This window comes from Elephas maximus, chromosome 2 (assembly GCF_024166365.1).
Source record: "Elephas maximus indicus isolate mEleMax1 chromosome 2, mEleMax1 primary haplotype, whole genome shotgun sequence".
Taxonomy (NCBI): Eukaryota; Metazoa; Chordata; class Mammalia; order Proboscidea; family Elephantidae; genus Elephas; species Elephas maximus.
In genome coordinates this window covers 93,615,957-93,641,162 of record NC_064820.1, presented here as the reverse complement: position 1 = coordinate 93,641,162, position 25,206 = coordinate 93,615,957, and the positions used below count along the sequence as shown (strand labels likewise).

Below are 25,206 nucleotides of genomic sequence, written 5' to 3'. Positions count from 1 at the left end.
TGATGTCCTTCTCCAGAGACTGATCCCTCCTGACAACATGTCCAAAGTATGTAAGACACAGTCTCGCCATCCTTGCTTCTAAGGAGCATTCTGGTTGTACTTCTTCTAAGACAGACTTGTTTGTTCTTCTGGCAGTCCACGGAATATTCGATATTCTTCACCAACACCACAAATCAAAGGCGTCAATTCTTCTTTGGTCTTCCTTATTCCTTGTCCAGCTTTCACATGCATATGACGCAACTGAAAACCCCATGGCTTGGATTGGGTCAGGCGTACCTTAGTCTTCAAGGTGACATCTTCGCTCTGCAACACTTTAAAGAGGTCCTTTGCAGCAGATTTACCCAATACAATGCGTCTTTTGATTTCTTGACTGCTGCTTCCATGGCTGTTGATGGTGGATGCAAGTAAAATGAAATCGTTGACAACTTCAATCTTTTCTCCGATCCCAGGGTAGCAGGGGCCAACCGGAGGCACTTAATTACCAAAGACAAGGTGAGTATGGTTACCGTAATGGACAACACAGTCAACACAATAGTCAGAATGGTCTGACTCACAGAGACCTAAAGCACTGGCTAGTTGATCATGGTGTCCCCAGAAGCGAAATAGAAAGCCTACTAAATGATTTACTTGATCTGTATAAGCAAACGGGTTCCAGGTCAAGTAAACGTTAAGTCTAACTTGAATCATCAAAACATAAAACCACAGCTCCTCAATGAGTTCCCAGACTTGAGCCAGTTTATAGGTCCACAACTCTCTGAATGAAAGGGAAGCCAGGTCTCTTTACGGAAGGACCTGCTACACTCTTTATGCTGTTAATCTTTCTCCCAGATCCCAAAAGGATTTACAGCCATTTTACCAGGGTCACTAGACATCAGGGAAAAGGAAATAATCAGACATATTGGAGAGTACTGGACACTAATTCTCGAAGACCCAAAATATCATTACGGTTGACCAGTCAGAGTAGGAATTCATGGGGGTCAGGTAATCACTGCTGTTTTAGCTGAAGTGCATCCAACAATAACAGTAGGTCTAGTAGGTCCCTGTTATGGATTGAATTGTGTCCCCCAAACATTATGTGCTGTAAACCCTAACCACTCTATCTGTGGTTATAATCCCATTTAGGAGTGTGTTTTCTCTGATAACGAGCCCTGGTGGCACAGTGGTTAAAGTGTGTGGCTGCTAACCAAAAGGTCAGCACCGATCCACAGGAGAAAGATTTGGCAGTCTGCTTCCATAAAGATTTACACCCTTGGAAACCCTATGAGGCAGTTCTATAGGATCCCTAGGAGTCAGAATCAATTTCAGGACAGTGAGGGTTTTCTTTGCTATGTTAATGAAACAGTATTAGTGTAGGGTGTGTCTTAAGTCAATTTCTCTTGAGATATAAAAAAAGATTAAACGAGCAAGTGAGCAAGCAGAGCTAGGGGTAGACAGATGCCAAGGAACCAACGAACAAGGACCTTCCCCCAGAGCCAACAGAAAAATAAAGCTTTCTCCTAGAGCTGACGCCCGGAATTCAGATTTCAAGCTTCCTAAACTATAAGAAAATAAATTTCTGTTTATTAAAGCCACCCACTTGTGGTATTTGTGTTATAGCAGCACAAGATAACTAAGACAGTACTGGAACCCATCCTATGGTTATTTCCCCAGTCCCAGAATGCAAAATTGGAACAGACATACTCAGCAACTGGCAGAATCCACACATTGGTCCCCGACCTCTGGAATGAAGGTTATTATGATAGGAAAGGCCAAGGAAAAGACACTAGAACTGCCTTTACCTAGGAAAATAGTAAACAAAAGCAATACTAGGTTCCCGGAGGGACTGCAGAGATTAGTGCCACCATCGAAGACTTGAAGGATCCAAGGGTGGTGATCTCCACCACATTACCATTCAGCGCTCCTATTTGGCCTGTGCAGAAAACAGGTGGATCTTGGAGAATGACAGTGGATTATCATAAAATTCACCAGGCTGTGACTCCAACTGCAGCTATTGTTCCAGATGTGCTTCTACTGCTTGAGCAAATTATCACATCTCCTATCAGCTGGTATGCAACTGCTGAATCGGCCAATGGTTTTAGTTTTCTCCTCAATACCCATTAGTAAAGACCACCAGAAGAAGTTTGCTTTGGTGGTAAGGCCAGCAGTACACCTTCACTATCCTGTAACAGGGGTATATGAACTCTCCCAGCCCTACGTATGTTATAATTTAGTCCACACAGATCTTGACTGCCTTCCCCTTCCGTGAGACATCACAGTGGTCCATTACTTTGATGACATTATGCTGATTGAGCCTCGTAAGCAAGAAGTAGCAACTACACTAGACTTGTTGGTAAGACGTTTGTGTGCTAGACAGTGGGAAGTAAATCCGAAAAAAATTCAGGAGTCTTCCACCTCGGTGAAATTTCTAAGGGCCCAGTGGTGTGGAGTATGTGGAGATATTCCTTCCAGGGTAAATGGTACCCCCCTACAACTGAAAAAAAGGTCACAGTGCCTAGTGAGCCTCTTTGGATTTTAGGGGCAACATATTCCTCATTTAGGTGTGATACCTCAGGCCATTTACCAAGTGACTCAAAAAGGTACTAGCTTTGAGTAGGGCCCAGAAGAAGGGAAGGTTCTGCAACAGACCCAGGCAGCTGTGCAAGTTGCTTGGCCTTTTGAGCCACATGATCCAGCAGATTCAATGATACTGAAGTGTCAGTGGCAGAAAGAGATGTTGTTTGGAGCCTTTGGCAGGCCCCTAGAGATGAATCACAGCACAGACCTTAGGATTCTGGAGCAAAGTCCTACCACCTTCTGCAGATAATTACTCTTTTTTTGAAAAACAGCTTTTGACTTGCTGCTGGGCCTTTGTAGGGACCTAACACTTACCATGCAACCTGAGCTGCCCATCCTGAACTGAGTGTTGTCTGATCCTCCAAGCCATAAAGTTACGCATGCACAGCAGCACTCCATCATCAAATGGAAGTGGTATACACAAGATTGGGCTCAAGCACACTCTGAAAACACAAGTTACTTGAAGGAGTGACCCAAATGCCCCTGGTTCCCAGTCCTGCTACATTATCTTCTCTCTCTCAGCCTGCACCTATGGCCTCATAGAGCGTTTCCTATGATCAGCTGACTGAGGAGAAAGAATTCTGCCCCAAGACTGTAACATAGAAATTCTGAGCTTCCACCCTTCTGTAGAAGTACAGGTTAGAGATTCAAAGCTGCAACATCAACTCTACTGAATTTCAGGCCTGGCACCCTGCCCTACAAATTTCAGATTCAAGATTGCAATGTCAACTCATGCCAAGTTTACGGCCTGTCAGCCTGTCCTTCAGATTTCAGACTTGCCAGCCCCACAACCCCACAACTGCATGAGTCAAATTCTTAAAACCAATCTCTGTGTGTGTGTGTGTGTGTGTGTGTGTGTCCTACTGCCTCTGTTTCTCTGGAGAACCCTGACTGATACACCACCTCAACCAACTTCAAACATATCTACTGTATCAATAATGAGATAACTGACACCATGTGCCCTTGGATGTGATATACTAAGAAGTCATGATCTATGAAGTATTCTAGCCAAGAATGGTTAACTAGAATCTATGAAAAAACAATCAGCCAATATAAATTGAGATAGATTCTGCCAAATAACTGTCCTGGACTCTTCAAAAAAGCCAATGTAATGAAAGACAGAAAAGTTAGGGAAACTATTCTAGATTAAAGGAGACTTAAAGAGGCATAACAATTAAGTCATCAAAAAAAAAAAAAACTAAACAGATATTAAAGACATTAGAGGAACAGTTACGGATATTTAAATATGAATAATGTTAATGTTAAACTCATTATATTTAGCTATTTAGGATACTGTCCTTTTCCCAGGAAATACATGCTAAAGTAATGTAAGAGGAAAGGGACAAGATCTCTGCAACTAACTCTAAAAGAGTTCAGCATGAATGTGTAAGCTATGTATGTACACATAACATATATATGCATGTAAAAAGAGAAAGGAACAGGCAAAACGTGGATATATGGTTACTCATTACACTATCCTTACAACTTTTCTACTGATTTGAAATTTGTCATAATAAAAAGTTGAGGGGTTAGTTACTGACCATGCACTTGGACAAAGAAAGATGATTCATATACTTAATAAAAAATTTACATGATAAAGAAAAAAACAAAGAGGTTTCATTCTTAGAGTAAAAGTCCACTTCACTGAACTTCGATGATCACTGACAAGCTTACCCTTAATAAAGCTCCTTTTTCTATGAATCCATTATCACCATGTCTTCTGCTACACTCTCAATAATTCAAATATGTCAATACCACTAAGCAGGTTATCTTCAGGTCTTTCTAACCAGAAAGTTCTTTAATTTAACACACATTGATTTAATTTAGATGTTATGTTTTAATTCTAATACTTCTTTCAAGTTTGTTTGATGAGATCATTGCTGTTACTGTTTGAGAAAAAACCCAAACCAGACACACTGCCGTCTAGTCAATTTCAACTCATAGCGACCCTATAAAAAAAAAAAATTTTTTTTTTTTTAGAGAAAAACTGCCCCGTAGAGTTTCCAAGGAGTGCCTAGCCGATTCAAACTGCCGACCTTTTGGTTAGCAGCCATAGCACTTAATCACTAGGCCACCAGGGTTTCTATACTGTTTGAGAAGAAACTTTTATTTTGTCACTATGCCATACCATTCTCAGTAATGTCTCAGCTGTATTCAGAAGAATGCACGGGAGTTTGTCATGCAACCAAGGCAGGAAGAAGGAAGAAACAGTAAATAAAAAAAGATAAAATAGCATGGCAAGTTTAGGGAATAAGATATATACTACTGATGAAACAGAAAATATTGCAGAGCAGAGTAAGATGACTTTGTCACAATAAAGTGAGCTGGAATTTTATGTCTAGGTTTGCAGGTCTATATCCATTGGATCATGAAAACAATTTGATTGCATTTTTTTAATGAAGTAAAATAGAACAGAATAGTAAATAGAGTCCATCACTGGTAGCAAAGGTTAAGTACTGTTTCAGGAAACTTTTGTTCCTGTTACATGTGTGTGTTTTTACGTCTTTGCTGGGTCACAGACGTAGAATCTATTCTTTTTGGTGAGTTACGGTCAAAATTAGGTTTGAAAGCCACTACTATCTAGACAATGGGGACACACGGAAGGGTTTCAAAAAAGAGTACAAATAAAATTTGCCATTGCAAGATGCTGGCAGTAACACAGTTTTTAAAACTGCTGGGCATCCCAAATTCAATTTAGTTGTTCTCCACCAGTATGTTTTTCTAAGTAGAATAAGAAAAGAGTAAAACAGAAAATATCAGAGCGCATCACAAACAGTAAATAAAAATGGTATTTTTCATGAAAATTATGTTTCATTTTTTGGTTTACACATGTTATGTTCTGTGTCACGGTAATAATAAATATCTTATTTTTTACTTGGGTTGAAGTCAGAAAAGTTTGAAAGCCACAGATAAAGAGTTAATAATTGGCTCAGAAAGAGATCAGAGACAGAGAGAAAATTAAAAGACTATTCCAACAGGAAGAAAGAGAAAATGAGGGATCGAACTAAGGCAAAGGAGAAAAAAAAGAAGCATTACAGAGAAATATAGAAGGTAGAATAGAACAATCTTAGTAATTGATTAGATCAGGGTAAGGGACAAAGGAGAAAAAGAAAGGAAGACAGACTGAAATCCTTTCTGGAAACCTGTGTAGATGACTGCATCCTATGGATTCCAGTTACCTACACTATAATACACAAGCTCCTTACGGTGGCATTCAAGGCATACCACAATATGTCCCTAACTATTATATTTCAACTTTACTCCCACTGTACTCCCTCACAGGCCCTCTGCACTAGGCAAATAATACCATCTCCACAAAAATTAATACTAATTTACTAAAAAGTACTACTTCTCCACAACACTGTGAGACTTTGTACGATTTCTGATAGTATATTGTTAAACGTTAATTATCACTTTAAACAGAAAAAACAAAAAACCAAACCCATTCCTGTCAAGTCAATTCTGACTACAGTACCAAAACAAAAATACCAGGTATTTTCTACTTGTGTTATTATTTCAAAACTGGTTTCCAAAGTTCATAAAAGAGGATAATATTCAAAAAGTCTAATATTCACTAGAGGATGCAGTCTCCTATGAGAGATCTGTGTTCCCTTCTTCCCTGATTCTGTGAAGAATTAATCAAATTTATGTACTGGCTAAAAGCACATAGAAAAAAAACCACATAGTTAACCCCTCTTTAACTAGCAATAACAAATGTAGAGAATTTTTACAGGACTCATAAGAATTACTGAAATCTAACAGATTTTATTCCTTATTCCACCAGCAATGAGCGCCGCTATACCCCATAACTAGTAGTAAGTATAGCAGTAATTCCACACTTTAAATACATTTTACATTTTCTTAGTGATTGGGAATTCCCTCTAAATACTTAGACAACCACCCTAAAACGTGACTGATGTTTAAGCTCACTACAAGTAAATATACATATATACATATACACTTATATACATAGATATAAATACATATGTATAACCCACACACCAACTATGTAGAAGTTATCTCACACATTATCTCATTTCAGTGACTGCTGGTCCATCACATATACCAATAAATGAGTAAGAAATTTGCCTTCACTTTCTAGTGCTGCTGTAACACAAATGCACAAATGCAAATTGTAACAAATACACTTGTAGCACATATACAAGTGGCTTTAAAAACAGACATTTATTTTCTCACAGCTCTGAAGGCTAAAGGGTAAAATCAGGGTCTCAGCCATGTCAATTTCTTCTGTGAGCCTCTCTCAGTTTTTGGTGTCTGCCTACGTTCCTTGGCATTCTTTCACTTGTATATGATCCTCACATGTAATCTGTATTCTGTGTGTGTGTGTGTGTGTGTGTATCTCTGTGTCTCATCTGCTCCTTTTATAACTCAGAAGTGATTAGATTTAGAGCCCACCCTACTCTAGTATGGTCTAATTTTTAAAATCCTATTTCCAAACAGGATTAAATCCACAGGTGTCAGCATAAGGATTCCAACATTTATTTTGGCGGACACCATTTAATTCATAACAGACACTAACACTGATTTGGTTTTAAAAAACACTTTCTCTTGAAAGGAAAAAAAAAACATGTAAAAAAGGACTATGATTGCTTCCCGTTCAAATTTATTTATTCAAATATCCATAAGCTCTTTCCTCTACTGCCTGAGATAATTTTTTCAAAATACATATATGCATTTAGACATATTCAAATATCTATAAACATAAATTGAAGTACTTAAAATAAACACAATCTGAATACCCAAAGAGGGGCTGATAATATACTGACTATTCTAACTGAATGAATTTCATTCTCTCAAGAACATTTTTTTCCTCAAGTGATAATGGGGAGAAAAAAACAGAATGAGAGGGAATTTCCCAAAGTGATTAAAAGTATAGGTTAGGGGGTCAAAAAGCCTGGTCCTGAAACATTTGATAGCTCTGTAATCTGGTAAAGTTTATCTAAAACTCTCTATGCTACAATTTCCTCATATGTAAAAAGTTATTAGTGAACGTTAATTATCATACTTGAGGAACAAAATAAAAAGTACAGCTGGAATGCTCCTTAGAAGCGAGGATGGTGAGATCACATACTTTGGGCATGTTATCAGGAGGGACCAGTCCCTAGATAAGGACACCATGCTTGGTAAAGCAGAGGGTGAGCCAAATAGAGAAAGACTCTCAATGAGATGGACTGACACAGTGGCTATAACAATGGGCTCAAGCACAACAAAGACTGTGAAGAGGGCACAGGACCAGGACGTGTTTCGTTCTGTTGTGCATGGGGCTGCTCTGAGTTCGAACCAACTCAACAGCATCTGACAACAACAACATACATACATGTACTTCCTTTCAGATTTATATGTTGTTGTTGCTGGGTGCTGTGGAGTCAATTCTGACTCATAGTGAGTCCATGTGACAGAGTAGAACTGTCCCATAGGGTTTTGTTGCCTGTAATCGTTATTGAAGTAGATATTTGGGTCTTTCTCTTACAGAACCACTGGGTGAGTTTGAACCACCAACCTTTCAGTTAGCAGCCTAGCACTTAAGCATGTAATATCCCAAAAATTTAAGTTTTCTTTGGCAGTAAAATTAAGAATGGTTTTTCGTGTATGTTTTCCAATAGTTTCTTTTTTTTTTTTAATGGTGAACATACATTTTTTTTTAATATTAATTATGCTTAAGAGGAAAGGGCAATTTTAAATTATAAAAGTCAAAATGTCCAAGATGCAATTAAAAAAAAAAAAATTACCCATCTTACCAAGAATCAGGAAAACCACAACTTGAATGAGAAAAAGACAATTCAGCAGATACCAATACTAACATCAATCAGATGTTGGAAGTATCTGATAAAGGATTTTAAAGCAGGCATCATACAAATACATCAAAACTCAATCACAAATTCTCTTGAAACAAATGAAAATATAGTAAATCTCTGCAAAGAAATAGAAGTTACTTTAAAAAAAAAAAAAATTGTTGAACTGAAAGCTAAAATAACCAAAATTAAATCTTACTGGATGGACTCAATACAGATAGCAGAGGATAGAATCAGAGAACTTGAGAAAAGAATTTATCCAATATGAACAACAGAGAGAAAACTAACTGAAAAGAAAATAACAGTGTCTCTAAGACCCATGGGATAATAACAAAAGATCTAACTCCACATTATCAGAGTTCTATAAAAAGAAGAGAAAGAAGATGGGAGTTGAAAAAAAAGAAAGGCTGAAAGCTTCCAAATTTGGAAAAGGACATTTAAGAAGTGAGGATAAACTCACAGAAATTACACTTTCACATATTATCATTAAACTTCTGAAAATAAAGATAAAGAAAAAATCTGGAAAGCAACCACAGAGAAAGGAAGCATTACCTATAGAAAACCAATTCAAATGGCAGCTGATTTTACATTTGAAACCACAAAAGTCAGAAGGAAGTGGTACAAAATTTTTCAAGTGCTGAAAGAAAAGAGCTGTCAATCATGAATTCTATATGTGGTGAAACTATCTTACAGGAATGAAGGTGAAATAAAGACATTCACAGGCAAAAGAAAACTAAAAGAATTTGTCATTATAGCAGACCTACCCTTAAAGAATGGCTAAGAACGTTCTTTAAACAGAAAACAAATGATCTAAAAAAAAAGGAATCTTGGAAAATCAGGAAGAACAAAAGAACAATGGAAAAGGCAAAAATATGGGCAAATACAATAGACTATCCTTCTATTCAAGAGATTTTAAAATCATAGTTAATGGTTAAAACAAAAATTATAATACCACCTGATATGCTGTTCATAGTACGTAGAAGAAATATTCAAAACAATGGTATTTACAAAGTAGGAAAAGTTGCTGTGTTGTCAGAGGCCATGGAGTCAACTCCAACTCATGGCTACCCCATGTGTACAGAGTAGAACTACTCCATAGGGTTTTCAAGGCTGTGACCTTTCAGAAGCAGATCAACAAGCCTGTCTTCCAAGGAGCCTCCGGGTGGCTTCGAACTGCCTTCTGGCTAGTGGTCTAGCACTTAACCTTTTGCTCCATTCAGGGATTCCTCAGGAGAAATACTGAAGACGATGGTATTTACAAAGTAGGGACTGTAAAGCCACAGAAATGGAAGTAAATTTTCCACACTTCATTCAAATTGGTAAAACATGGACACAAATAGACTATGTTAAGTTATGCATGTATGTTTTAGTACCTAAAACAAACACTGAGAAAATGCCACAAAGTGCTATCTTCAGAAACACTATAAATCAGGGTGAAAGCCTAAAAAAACTTCAAGTAATCCATAGCAAGGCAAGAAAAGCGCAACAGAAAAATGAGTATCAGAGAGAATAAAACAATAAAATAGGATACTGACAGACTTAAGCCCTAATACATCAATAACTGCCACAAATGTAAGTGGTTTAAACACATCAATTAAAGTCAAAGATGTGGCGCAGGAGGCAAACAATATCACAACCCAACTATACCGATCATATGCTGTCTATAATAAATTCACTTAAAATACTACATGTACAAAGTAAAAGGATGGAATAAGATATGCTATAAAAAAAAATTACAAACCTTAAAAAAAAAGGGGGGGGAGTACAGCTATTGGTCTCTACTTGTCTGGAGCAAAAAAGAAAGAAGGAAATCAAAGACTCTACAGGACTAACAGCCCACATGAACCACAGCCTCATCTATCCTGAAACCAGAAGAACTATAGGGTGCCCAGCTACCACTACCAACAATTCTGACCAGGGATACAACAGATAGAACCCTTGAGACTGTCACCCTGAGACACCTGTTAAACAAGGGCTCGAACCGGTTCAGTCTGGTTCAAATCTCTGCGAATTTGCATTTCTAACAAGCTTCCAGGCAATGCTAGTGCCGCTGGCTCAGGACCAATTCTGAGAACCACTAGTTGAGTAGTGGTTCTCAAAATGTATTATATATAAGAATCACCTGGGTATCTTGTTAAACTGTAGATTCAGATTTAGTGTATCTGGGGTGGAACTTGTTAGAAATGCAAATTCTCAGCAGGGGTTCAAACCAGAACAAACTAGTTCAAAGCGCTGCTCTAAACCTGGAACTGAAACCAATCTTGGAGGTCACCTTTCCATTAAATAACAGAAAAACTCATAAAATGAACAATATCACCTGTGAGTGCTATGTTCTTAAAAAAAACCAATGAAATCAACTATCTGAGGCCAAATGGTCAACACTGCCCTAAAGCAAAGTTGAGAAGGTAAGGGGGGAAAAAAAGGAGGCAGGGTAGGGAGGCTACATAAATGGAAATGGAACAACTAAAATGAAAATGAGAATGCTGACACATTGTGAAAAAATATAACCAATGTCACTGAACAATATGCACAGATATTATTAAATGGAAACTTAATTTGCTGTGTAATCTTTCACCAAAAACACAATTATAAAAGAAAAAAGGCAAGAGTGTCTATGTTAATATTGGTCAACGTAGGCTTCAGAGCAAAGACAATACTAGAGACAAAATAGGCACATTAAAGAATGATAAAAGAATCAATCCACCAGGAATACAAAACAGTCCTAAATGTATATGCACCAAGCAATAAACCAAACCAAATTCACTGCCGTTGAGTAGAATCTGACTCATGGCGACCCCACGTGTTACAAAATAGAGCTACTCCATAGGGTTTTTTAAATTACAATCTTTACAGAAGCAGCTCGCCAAGCCTTTCTTCTATGGGCTGCTGAGTAGGTTCAAACTACCTTTAGGTGAGTAGTCAAGCACAAACCATTTATGCCACTCATAAACCTTAACCATAATCAAACAATAGAGCTTCAAAATAAATGAAGCAAAAAATGAGAGATGAAAGGAGAAACAGGCAAAGCCACAATTACAGTTGGGAACTTCAAGATCTCTCTATCGGAGACTACAGAAATACTAAACAGAAAATTAACAAAGATAGAACAGCTCTGAACATAATCAACCAACAGAATCTAACTGACATATACAGAACATTCCACCAAACAACAGAATACACGTTTTTTCAAATTCCCACAAAACATTCTACAAGACTGACCATATCCTGAGCACAAAACATATTTAAAACAAATGAAATCATACATTGTATGTTCCCTGACCGTAGACTCTTAACTACAAATCAATTAACAGAAAGACAACTAGTAAGACTCCAAACACTTCGAAATTAAACTACACACTTCTCAACAATCCATGGGTTAAAGACTCAAAGCAAATTTAAAAATATACAGACAGAACCAAATGAAAATTAAAATAAGACATATCAAAAGATGTAGGACACAGCTAAAGCATGGTAAAAGGAAAATGTATAGGAAAGGTCTCAAACCAATAATCTTGAATTCCTACCTCAAGAAACTAGAAACATAAGAACAAAATAAACCCATTGCAAGCAGATGGGGGAAATGATAAAACTAAGAGGAGAAGTTAATGAAACTGAAAACAGGAATACAGAAAAATCAATGTAACGAAAAGCTGGTTCTTTGAAAAAAATTAATAAACTGTTAAATCTCTAGCCAGAGTGACAAAGAAAAAGGAAATAAGATACAAATAAGCAGTATCAGGAATAAAATGGTATATTCACACTACATAATCTTACAAGTTTTTTAATTTGGGTTTCCACTTGTTCACTGATTAATATACAGAAGTGTGACTGACTTTTGTATGTTGTTCCTATACACTGTGATCTTGCTAAATTCGTCTTTTAGGAGTTAAGAGAATAAGGGAATAATACAAATAAGTTTATGCCCATAAATTCAACAACTTAGAAGAAATGAACCAATTCCTTAAATACCACATTACTACCAAAACTCAACCAAGATAAAATAGATAATATGAAGTCCCACAACCTTTAAAAATTGAACTCATAATTAAAAAGGAAATTCCAGGCCCATATGGTTTCACTAGGGAATTCTACCAAATACTTAAAGTAATAAATACCAATACCTCACAAACTCTCCCAATAAATAAAAAAGAAAATAGTACTTCCCAACTCATTATGAGGTCAATATTACCAAATACCAAAACCAGGCAAGGCTATCAGAAGAAAACTTAGAGACCAGTATCTCTCATGAACTTAGGCAAAAAAAAAAAAAAAAAACCTCAACATAATATTAGCAACCTGAATTCACTAATGTTTAAAAAGAATCATACGCCATAATCAAGTGGGATTTATTCCAAGGCTGGCTCAACAATCAAAAATCAATGTAATTCACCTTATCAAAGGCTACAGAGAAAAACTCATATGATTACATGAATTGACACAGAAAAAACATGTGGTTAAATTCAACATTCATTCCCAGTAAAATCTCTCAGAAACTAGGGAGAGAAGTAATCTACCTCAAATTGATCTTAAAAAAAAAAAAAAAAAAGGCGTACATTTAGCATCATATTTAATGATGAAACACTGAATGCTTTCTACCTAAGATCAAGGAAAGGATGTGTGCTCTCACCATTCTTATTCATCACAGTACTGGATGTTCCAGCTACTGCAATAAGATGTGAAAAATAAAGCAAACAGATGTAAGAAAACTGCACCTATGTGCAGTTTTTTTGTCTACGTAGAAAATCCCAAGGAATCTATAAAATAATCCCTAGAACTAAAAGGGGAACTGAGGAAGGTCACAGGATACAAGATCAACATACAAAAACTAACCACATTTCAATACATTAACAGTGAATACATGGAACACAAATTTAAAACACATCACCATTTACAAAATCATTCCAGAGACGATAAAAACTAAAGTATAAATCTAACAAAAGATGTACAAGATCTATATACGGACAAGATTACAAAATGCTGATCAGAGAAATCAAAGGCCTAAATAAATGGAAACACGTATTACGTCAATAAAACAGAAACCCAGTGCCGTCAATATATGACATCAACTCTCTCCAAATTGATCTATAGGTTTAATGTAATTCCTAAGAAAATCCCAGCGAAGTTTTTGTAGACATGAACAAGCTTGTTCTAAAATTTACATGCAAAGGCTAAGCCTAAGAAATGATTTTCAACATTATTAGTCATTAGGGAAATACAAATTAAAACCACAAAAAGATATACACATCAATCAGGGAGTCCTGGCAGGACAAAGATTAAACACTCAGCTGCTAACTCAAAGGTCAGCAGTTCGAACCCACCCAGCGGCTCCATGGGAGAAAAGACCTGGCAATGTGCTCCTGTAAAGATTACAGCCTAGGAAACCCTATAGGGCAGTTCTCACATGGGGTCACTAGGAGTCAAAATTGACTCTACAGCACCTAATAACACCACCACATCTATCAGAATGGGTAAATAAAAATGATACCACCACAAAATGCTGGCAAAGATACAGAGAAATACAGGGTAATTGATACATTACTGGTGGGAACATAAAAGGACACAACTACTCTGGAAAACAGATTCACAGTCTCTTATAAAACTGAACACACATCTACCATAAGACCCAGCAATTGCACTCTTGGGCATTCATCCAAGAGAAATGAAAACATACATTCACACAAAAACATATACACCAATGTTCATAGCCGTTTTCCATAATAGTCAAAACTTGAAATAACCCACTTGTCCTCCAATGGGTGAGCAGTTAAACTGTGGTACATCCATACCACTGACTACTACTCAGCAATGAAAAGAACATACTATTGTTCTAGGCAAACAACTTGGATGAATCTCAAAGGAATTATGCTGAGGGACATATAATAATCCCAAAAGGTTTTATACTGCCTGATTCCACTTATATAACCATCTTGAAATGAGAAAATGGAGAACAGATTAGTGGTTGCCAGCCATTATGGGTGGGAAAAGGGAGGGAGGTAAGTTTGACTATAAAAAGGCAGCACAAGGGATTCTGGTGGTGATGAAGCTGTTCTTTATCTTTACCATGGTGATGAGTACACGAATCTACATGAGACAAAACTGCACAGAAACAAACACACAACACAGACATACACACACATAAGAGTGTATGTAATCTGGTGAACTCTGAGTGAGATAGGTAGATTGTATCAACGCCAATTTCCTGGATGTGATACTGTACTACAGTTATGAAGAGATGTTACCACTGAGGGAAAATGAGTGAAGGGTACATGGGATCTCTCTGCATTATTTTTTTACAACTGCATGTGAGTGTGCAGATATCTCAAAAGAGGAGATGCAAGTTACTGACTCCTCTCAAAATAAAGTTTTATTTAAAAATTAGAGATAGATCAATATTTACACATAGGCATAGACAGAGGAAGGATATGGTTCTATCATGTGTCTTAAATGTGAACCCAGCCTAGTCTGAAGTATATTAAATTTGTGTGACTGCACCACAAAGAAGTCTTAAAAGAGGGGGATCTTTAAGTCTTAGCTTGAGACAACTATATTACAGAAAGGGAAAAGTAACACTGAATGTTACAGCCATGAATACAGAATGAATATAGAAATTTGGCTAAAGTAATGTCTCGCCCGTAGGATTTTTCCAAGGCTACCACGATTATGTGTATGATTTTTTTATACTATTTAATAATCAGACATGCATTCACATATTATAAGTCAGAATCCACTCAACAGACACGGGTTTGGCTTTTTGGTTTCCATCTTTCAGGAGCCCTGATGGTACAGTGGTTAAAATGTTCTGCTTCTAAACAAAAGGTCAGCAGTTCTAACCCTCTAGCTGCTCTGCAGGAGAAAGATGTGGCAGTCTGCTTCCATAAAGACTGTAGCCTTAGAAACTCTATGGGGGAAGTTCTACTCTCTTCTATAGGGTCACCATGAGTCAGAATTGACTCAATGGTGACAGGTTTGGGTTTGGTTTTGTTTTGCATCTTTCAACAGGGGTATAGCCAAAAAAAAAAAAGATAGAAGTTACTGATTCATGAAGAAAGGAGGTAAAACAAAGTTTTTCTTTCCTACAGTGAAAGATACGGATCTAAAAAATGAAGACACTATTTCTCAAGTAGATGTTCATTTAAACTGCTCCAAAATCATCCAAGCCATTTTTAAAGATGCTGGGTTACCCAGTGACTGGCCAGCCCTGAAGTATATTAAATCTGTGTGGGTGCACATATGCCTCTGTATTACACAGACTGGGAGGGTGCAAGTCAAAGGAAAAGCATAGTATTTGCATTAGAATTGTAGTTCTATCACTCAGTTTTCTCCATACAAATGAAGATATCAATTCTCACTGTATAGCTGTGAGAACTAAATGAGACAATCTATGTAAAGTACCTGGCATAGGATAAATGACTAGTAAATACTGAGACTGCCTTCCCTGTCCTCCCCCAAAAAACTAATTATAAATATTGACGTTGTTTTTGTTGCTAGTTACCCTTGAGTCAATTTCAGTTCATGGCAATCCCAGTGTGCAGAGTAGAACTGATCTACAGGGTTTTCAAGGCTGTGAACTTTCAGAAGCAGATCACCAAGCCTATCTTCCAAGGCACCTCTGGGTGGGTTCAAATCACCAATCTTTTGGCTAATAGTGGAGCACTTAACTGTTTGTGCCACCTAGGGAAGTCTAAACATATCTGAAAAATTATGAGAGCTAGGTTCTTTCCCACTTCTACCACAACCTAGTTATGTAACCTTAAGCAAGCCACTCTAAGTCTGCTTCTGCATCTGGGCAATGAGAGGGTTCCCTCAATTACTAAAATTTTATATATCTATGCATATCATTCTCCTAACTATAATATCTAACCCCAATACAACAAAAGCTAATTAAAGTTCTCTCGAAAACCGGAGATGTCTTTTATATTTCTTTCTGTCCCCCATGATGTCCACTGTTTTATTCAGTGAATTAGGTAATCACAGTCTAAAATCGTATCTCAAATTCTGTTGAGATGTGATCAAAAATTAAAAAAAAAAACCCTGCAGTCGAGCCAATTCCAACTCATAGCAACCCTACACAGCAGAGCAGAAGTGACCCAGAGTTTCAAGGAGCACCTGTTGGATTCGAACTGCCGATCTTTGGTTAGCAGCCTTAACACTTAACCACTACATCAACAAGGCTTCCTGAGACGTGATCAGGCATATGAAAAAGTACCAATAAGCTGCATCTAATAACAAAAGCAACATCTATTGTGGGGATAGTTGAATTGTATAATAAAAGACAACTTACCATGTTGGGCCTAAATGAAAAAAGAGCTTGTATCTGACTTTCTCCCATCCCACCTCTCAACTACTTATTTTCTAGTATTACCTGGTATTACATGTAAATGAATAATACATGTGGTACACTGTTACTTTGGTACCCCCCAATATTCATGCCCTTGTATAGTTCCCTCCCATGCTAAATCTGGGTTTCGCCATTGGGACATTAGCAAGCGTGATAAACAAGGAAGCTTGGTAAGTGCTGACTACACTGGGGCCCATCCTCCTAGAACAATAACTCATGGAACCCAAATGCCATGCTGTGAAGAAGGCCAAACTAGTCACATGGGGAGGCTACATGAAGAGAGAGATGCCCAGCTATCCACTAGCTGTTCCAGCCATCCCAGCTAATGAGACTTATCAGTTAAGAAGCCACCTTGGGTATACAGTAACAGACAACACATGGAACAGTTCCCATTAAGCCCTGCTCAGATTGCAGAATCATGAGCAAATATATGATTGTTATTGTTTCAGCAACTAAGTTTTGGAGTGCTTTATTATGTAGCAATAGTTAACTAAAACAAAAGATGTAAAGCAATCAGAACAGTTCTTGTCATATAGTTAGCAACGAAGAAATGTCAACAGTTAATACTGTTCTTGTTCTTAAATATTATGATTTTTTTCCCTGCAGGTACTGTTTCAGTTATTCCTGAAGGCAGGTTTCATTCTGCTCATTTTCCTCAGAACCAGTAAAGAGGTAAGAGTAAGGCAACCAGAAGGCCTACTCCTGTTTTCCCTTTCTTCTTCCTAATTTACAGCTGTTCTTCTTTTTCTTCTCGTCTTTATCAGTGTTTACCTGGCTTCCACACGGTGAGCTAATCATTGCTCCAGGCAAATTTTAGCCTTTGGGGATGCTCTATATCTCAGTAGCTACAGGCACCCCTTCAAAGCTGTCGGTAAATAAGAGTTCATAAGGAAAAACTCTTCACTAAGAACCAAAAGTTAATATTCATTTAACTCTTAATTCTTCACCTTATAATCAGGCAAAGGGCCTCAAAGACCTCTTGTTCAGAAAATACATTTAAATAGGAGAGAAAAAATTCCTGCTACTCCTCCTCAGGAAACCCTGGTGGCATAGAGGTTAAGAGCTATGGTTGCTAACCAAAAGGTCAGCAGTTCGAATCCACCAGGTGCTCCTTGGAAACCCTAGGGGGCAGTTCTACCTTGTCCTACAGGGTCACTATCAGTTGGAATCGACTGGATAGCAACGGGTTTGGGTTTTTTTGGTTTACTCTTCCTCAAGACTTAACTGATCCTAATTACATAAGCTTCTCATTCTTTGAACCCCCATAATGCTTTGTTCACACTTTATTCACGATATTTATCTTAATGCAGCCTGCATTAAAGAAGCCCTGGTGGCACAATGGTTAAAACACTCAGCTGCTAACCACAAGGCTGGTGGTTGGAACCCACCAGTGGCTCCACAGAAGAAAAGCCCTGGCAATGTGCTCCTGTTAAAACTTACAACCTAGAAAACCCTATGGGGCACTTCTACCCTGCTCTATAGGGTAGCTATGAGTCGGAATGGATTTCACTGCACACAACAGCCTGCATTATAGTAATTGGTTAACTTAACTTCCTGCTAGATCTAAAACTCCCCAGGAAGGAGGACTCATTGAGAAAAGGGGCATCTTACTCATTGTACCCCTTGAAGCACCTACTACAATGCTCTACATCTTGTATAATAGAGTAATAACATCTGTATCCTGGTCAGCAACCACTCTGTCCATAACTAATCTCTGCAATTCTCATCGCCATTTTAATTAAGAAACAATGACTCACCCAGTTATACTACAATCAGTGACAAAGTTAATGAACTCTACAGGTCCTAACATTAACCACTGGCAATTACTGACTTAATTAAGAAAGATTTTATTTTCATAGAGACAGTTAAGATGATTTTTAAAGGAAAAGGTACTATTATTATTTCTTATTTTCTTTTTCTTAAAGTTTCAGGCATGAGAATCCTGCATATCAGGTCCAGGTTAAAACCTAGCTAAGTGCCAGGCAAGTAGTATCAATGGCAAAGCCACTGAAGAGTTCAGAATCCCCTATAAAATGGGCAACCACTACTCAGCTTGAACCACCACTGCCAAGCAGGAACGTCTAGCAGGTATACCCAAATCCTGTGATTTTTCAAGAGATGCTAGAAATCCAGAATTCTAAATGTGATAATCTCCCTGTTTTCAAATGGTGGCAACTAATTACTAAATATTCCAAATACAGTAAAAGTAGGCAATATATATCTGTGGGCTAGATTCAGCCCAAAGCCTGCCTATTACTGCAGGCTCACTGTCAAAAATCTCTCTATATAATTGAAGGTGAACGAGGGGAACAATGCCTCTTTACCACCATTCCTCATCCCTAGGGAAGAGAGAAAATAATAAGAACCACGAAAAGCAACTCCATAAAATTACAGGGCATAGCAGTTACAAACTCCTTTATTTAACCTTTTCTCTCTCTTGAAAAAGAAATTTGTTAGCAGTTTTAGATACAGAATGCTCTCACAGCAGAAAAAAACATGGGAGAAATTTTTTTTTTTTTTCCTCAAAATCTGCAAAAAGGAAAACATTCAAGTAAACATAATACAGTAGCTAAAACTGCACAAACTTTTCTGGCCTTAAACTAACGAAAATGCTCAGTAATAAACATAAGACTAATCACTCACGATGCACACAGAGAAACAAGATACAAAACACCGATGGCATTAAAATATTTGGTCTATCTATACACTGTGACTTGATCCTCTTGTTACTAACGGCACAAAACCAGCTGGATACAAACTGGACTCCAAGACTAGGGAACTCTAGTCTAACAAACCACTTGTAGACTCAAACCAGTGACCTGAGCCTCCGTAATACCCTATTAAACTAAGGTGACCACTCACTAGTAATTTAGTCCAAGACCATTTCTTCAATACTATTAGAAAAGATGTGGCATTACACACCACGTCATTAAGACTTTTATAGTATTTCCTTGGAAACTCTATGGGGCAGTTCTACCCTGTCCTATAGGGTCGCTATGAGTCGGAATCGACTCGATGGCACTAGGTTTTTGGTTGGGTAGTATTTAAAAATAGGAATCTATTAAAAAAAAAAAAAAAAAACTTGAATTCTACCTCTAAAAATTGCTTAACCTACTCCTGGAAGACCTTAAGAAGTTAAAGTTTTGAATACATATAAAATCATGGTAGACATGCATTTAGACTGCAAAACATTCTCTAAAATAGCTATTAATAAGAGAATTCTTATAGTAAAAAAATTAGTGGGCAATTCAATGATAATAAAACTATACTCTTGTTATTTTGGAGGACTATTTGTAAACCCTGGTGGCACAGTGGTTAAGAGTTTGGCTGCTAACCAAAAGGTGGGCAGTCTGTATCTACCAGGCGTTCCTTGGAAATCCTATAAGGCAGTTCTACTCTGTCCTATAGGGTCCCTATGAGTCAGAATTGACCTGATGGCAATGGGTTACTTGTTGAACACTTACTATGTGCCACACATTGTGCTAAATACTTTCAAGGTTCTCATTAATCTTCAAAACAATCATACGAGAGAAGTACCATAATTATCCCCCATTTTACGGATGAGAAAACTGACCTTTTTAAAGTCACATGCTAATAAGTGGCAGACTCAGGGTTCCAACGCAAACCTTGACTAATTTCAGAATTTGCAGGCTTAACCACTACACTGTATTGCCTCCAGTGAATTTCAGCTGATAGCTAAGATTAAAAAAAAAAAAAGAGGGAAATTTGTACTTCTTAATGGCAAATTTTAAAAAAATACTAGAAATGGAGGATATCTTTGAGAATATGAAAAAATGTCATATATACAGTTATACAAATATTATTTTATTCTAAATACATAATGATGAAAATCTCATACAATGGATTTCTCACAATTTTTCCTAAGTACTCATTCATGCTTATTAAAAATAATTTAGAACTACAATGGCCTAAATATGCCTACTTCAATTAAGTTGCAGAATAGGCATAAAGCTAGATTTCTTTGGTATGAAAAGTTACACGGTTTATTACAACCACAGTCTTGAGCACATACTAGGTACTTAATACTTAACTGATTTTTTTCAAAAAGGCCTGATGATGTGCAAGTAGTGCTGTAAGACCAGAATTTTTTTTATGACTTAAAACACAAATTTATTATTTGACAGTTTTGGAGGTCAAAAGTCCAAAACAGGCATCACTGGGCTAAAACAAAGTTGTCAGTAGGGCTGCATTCGTTTCTGGAGATTGTAGAGGAAAATCTATTTTATTGCCTTTTACTTGGCTATGGGCCTCCATTTTCAAGTAAGCAATGATTGGTTGAGAATTTCCCACATCACATCACTCTGACACTGACTCTTTTGTCCCCATTTCCATCTTTTAAGAATTCTTGTGATTACACTGGATAATTAAGGATAATCTTCCTATTTTAAGGTCGTCTGATTAGCAATCTTAATCCACCTGCAACTTTAATTCCCTCTTAGACTGTGGCAAAATACACTCACAGGTTTCAAGGATTTTAGGTTCAGAGCATCTTTCAGGGGCCATTATTCTGCCTACACAGTTGGGGGTCTTTTGAATCTAGAGATTAGTTTGGGGAAAACTGACATTTTAACAATACTGAGTCTTCCAATCCATAAATATGACATATCTCCATATTCATTTAGGTCTTTAATTTCTCTTAGTAATGTTTAGTAGTTTTCAACATAGAGGTCTTGTACCTCATTTGCTTAGATTTATTCCTGGGAATCTTATGTTTTTTGATGCTATTGTAACTAGTATTATCTTTTAAATTTCAGTTTTCTATTGTTTACTGCTTATACAGAAATACAATTGAGTTTTGTATTTTCTTTTTTTCATTGTACTTTAGACAGGTTTACAGAGCAAACTAGCTTCTCATTAAACAATTAATACACATATTGTTTTGTGACACTGGTTGCCAAACTCACAACATCTCAACACTCTCCCCTTCTAGACCTTGGGTTCCTCATTACCAGCTTTCCTGTCCCCTCCTGCCTTGTCCTTGCCCCTGGGCTGGTGTGCCCACTTAGTCTCATTTTGTTTTACGGTCCAGTCTAACCTTTGGCTGAAGGATGAACCTCAGGAGTGACTTCAGTACTGAATTACAACGGTGTCCGGGGGCCATATTCTCAGGGTTTCTCCAGTCTCTGTCAGACCAGTAAGTCTGGTTTTTTGTTTTGTTTTGTGAGTTTGAATTTTATCCTACATTGTTCTCCAGCTCTGTTCAGGATCCTCTCTTGTGCTCCCCGTAAGAGCAGTCAGTGGTGGTAGCTGGGCACTATCTAGTTGTACTGGACTCAGTCTGGTGGAGGTTATGGTAGTTGTAGTCTACCAGTTCTTTGGACTAATCTTTCCCTTGCGTCTTTGGTTTTCTTCATTCTCCCTTGCTCCAGATGGGATGAGATCAATCTAGCATCTTAGATGGCCGCTCATAAGCTTTTAAGACCCCAGACGCTACTCACCAAAGTAGAATGTAGTACATTTTCTTTGTAAACTATGTTATGCCAATTGAGCTAGATGTTCCTGGAGACCATGGTCCCCACAGTCCTCAGCCCAGTAATCTGGTCCCTCAGGGTAAAATTGGAATTTTTAATAAAGCCATAACCCCCTCCAAAAATATCTGCAATGCACAGACATAAGCCAGAATAAAATTACACAAAAAAAACTGAACTCTATGGAATAGTATAAAAGGAATATTCAACATTCTTATACCGTAACTGGCATAAATAAGACTAATTTACTTTTCCACCTTAAATATCAAAACATAATGCCTTAAGTCAAAAATAGATTGGTATTACAATATCTCTTGCTAATTTCTTTTTTTTTTTTTTTCTTCTTTCTAAATTCTCTGATGAAGGCTTTTGATTGTCCAGTGACTGTCATCATATGAACCAAATCTTTTTTCCTGGGATAATCATCAAATATTCTGAAATTCTGTCAATTAAACTGATGTGGGGAGTCTACAAAACAAGTTTTGTCAGCTATTACCATTTCCCATCTCAACATCTTGGTCTCATCAAGGTCCACCTTTTTAAACACATACCAAAGTCCACTTATGAAAATAACAAAGGGAAGGTACTAACAATAAAAAAAAAAAAAATCTGTCATATATATTCTACAGCAACTGTTAAAATTAATTTTCAAACAGGATATTGTATTGGCCACCAACAAAAAGTGCTGATAAGAAGCACTATTAATTTTGTTTTGCTTCAGTATTGTACTTACAGAATCTCAACTACAAAGGAATTACACTGGTAGTGACATATACTCTATGAAACAAGTTACAGACATCGTTGGAGTATGAAACCCTTAATCACACCTGGAATTCACAGAACTGCTTTCCTAATTCTCTCTGACCGCCTAAAAGATCCAGAGACTTTTCTATATCACTGTGTTTTCAGCAGACAAAAATTGGGATTTGCAGTTCAACAAAAACAAAGCCTTCTGACCAATGCATTCTCGAATGATGTTAACCCAATACTCAAATGCTCGTATTCAAAGCTTCTGGGAACACACACACAGGTTAACATAGTCAATGACTGCCTTGGTAGCTGCAAACTCAGCTGAATCCTGGGACACCACCTCAATTTAGAAGGAGCAGAACCATATCCGGTTCTCAATGAATACATATTTTTCCATGCTTCCCATCTTAAAAACTTTCCATCTTCCCAGAGGAGCAATAAATATACGAAGGCGCCAGGAGATACGATATACCTGTAAGGAAGATGGGTGATTATATTAAATCCCCGCACATGGAGCCTGAAACTTAAAAACTTTTTCCAGAACAAATCACAGGTGAAAGAACACCATACGTTTCCCCACTTTTACTCCCCACTTCTTTCCTGGAGGCCGCTTCCCGGGTCCCTCAACAGCAGTCTTGACTTACTGGTTAGTTGGGGGAGCGGTCAGGGGGATGGCCACCTCTTCTTCCTCATATTCTGGTCCATCCAGAGAGTCACCTTCGTCCACTGTCGCCAGGCTCGCGCCCAAAGTAGGCAGCTGAGGCGGCGGCGGCAGAGGGGGAAATCCGCCGCCTGGCCCTAGGGTCTCAGCAAGCAACGAAGCGGGCCCCTTGGTGAGAGCCATGTCCCCACCAGGGCCGGGGGCAGCTGCACCAGCCACACCAGCGGTAGCACCTCCCCCTGTCAGTCCGGCTCCCCCCAGTGTCCCCACCACAGACCCGGCTCCTAGGAACGCTGGCCCATATGAAGCTCCGCCACTCAGATTCCCGACCACTTCAGCCTCGGTCAGCCCAGGATAAGGGGCGGATGCCACAGGCAGGGCCGCAGGTATCTTCATCCGACACACAGCCGGATAGGCATTCGAGCCTGCCGCCGCGCCGCCGCCTCCTGCCCCGCCGGTCACCGGGCCGCCCTCCTCGCTGCCGGCCTCGGCCGCCATCATGTTGAAGCCCGCTCTACTCTGCCCTGCCCTGCCTGCCCGGGAGCCCCGGGGGCCACCAGGCCCGGGCTCCGAGTCGCCCCACCCAGGCGCGTTCCCCCTTCAGTTCCCCAGGCGGAGGAAACAACAACAAAAGGAGAGAGCCCGACGCCGCCGCGCCCCCTCCTCGGGCCACAGCCCAGGCTCTGGAGCTGCCCGGGTTACGGGAAGCGAAGTGGGCAAAAAATCCTACGCCTGCACAAACGCTGCCCAAACCTTCACTTTACACACCCACACGCACGCACACACACATGCAGAGAAGCGAAAAACTTCCTGGCTGCACTAAAGAGGAAGGGAAGCAAGGGGGAAGCGGCTGGGGCGGCTTCCACTGCTTCAGCCACTGCTGCCGCCGCCACCACCGCCTCTTCACCACCGGAGTTCCCGCCACCCCCACCAAAGCCACCGCCGGTGTTGCTGCTGGGGCTGGGGCCACTGTGGCCGCTTCATCCTCCACCGGGCTGGAGATGGGAGGGGTGGAGAGAGAATGAAGAAGGGGGGCGGGGTGCTGGGGAAATGAACTGAACTGCTCACAACCTAGAGCTCAGTGAAACCCAAGGAGAGAGAAAGGAAGGCGGGACAGGGGAGGAGGAACGGAGGGAAGGAAGGGCGGAGGAGGAGGGAGAGGGCAGTGTCTGCGCAGGCGCGTTCCCGGCGCGGGGGCGGGGGGAACGGGGCCTGGAGGGAGGAAAAGGAAGAGTCCGGAGGGAAGGAAGCGGCGGGGGCGCGCGGCGCGTGGCCTGGCTCGCTGTCCCGCTCTGTTTAGAGCGCGTGGCGGTACGACCGCTTCTTTGGGTGTCGCCGGCGGCGCGCGCCTGCCTCCCGGGGCTTTGTTTGATGGGCGGGTGGCCTGCGTAAGGGGCCTCGTGCCTACCAGAACGGCGGCGCAAGCCCAACTAACCCGTGGCGGTCCTCTCTGGTTGCAGGAGATAGGGTAAAGGAGGCGAGGCCCCTGAGCGCCTTGAAGACGGGAGAGATGAGAGGGACAAGGAGGCAGTGGAGAGGAAGGAATGAGAAAGGGAAAGGAAGGTGCCACAGAGCCAGTCCCTTACTTCCAGACCCGTGGAT

General features: G+C 39.2%; 1 protein-coding gene across 1 annotated transcript in view; it reads right to left on the bottom strand.

The window, feature by feature from the left end:
- The window catches only part of RASA1 (RAS p21 protein activator 1), a 124,332-nt gene extending 99,611 nt beyond the window's left edge, over window positions 1-24,721 (bottom strand). Inside the window, exon 1 of the mRNA XM_049867235.1 lies at window positions 23,588-24,721. Within this exon, the coding sequence (XP_049723192.1) occupies window positions 23,588-24,105 (518 nt within the window). The 5' untranslated portion in view covers window positions 24,106-24,721. The remainder of the gene's footprint in view (window positions 1-23,587) is intronic.
- Between the last annotated feature and the right edge of the window lie 485 nt (window positions 24,722-25,206).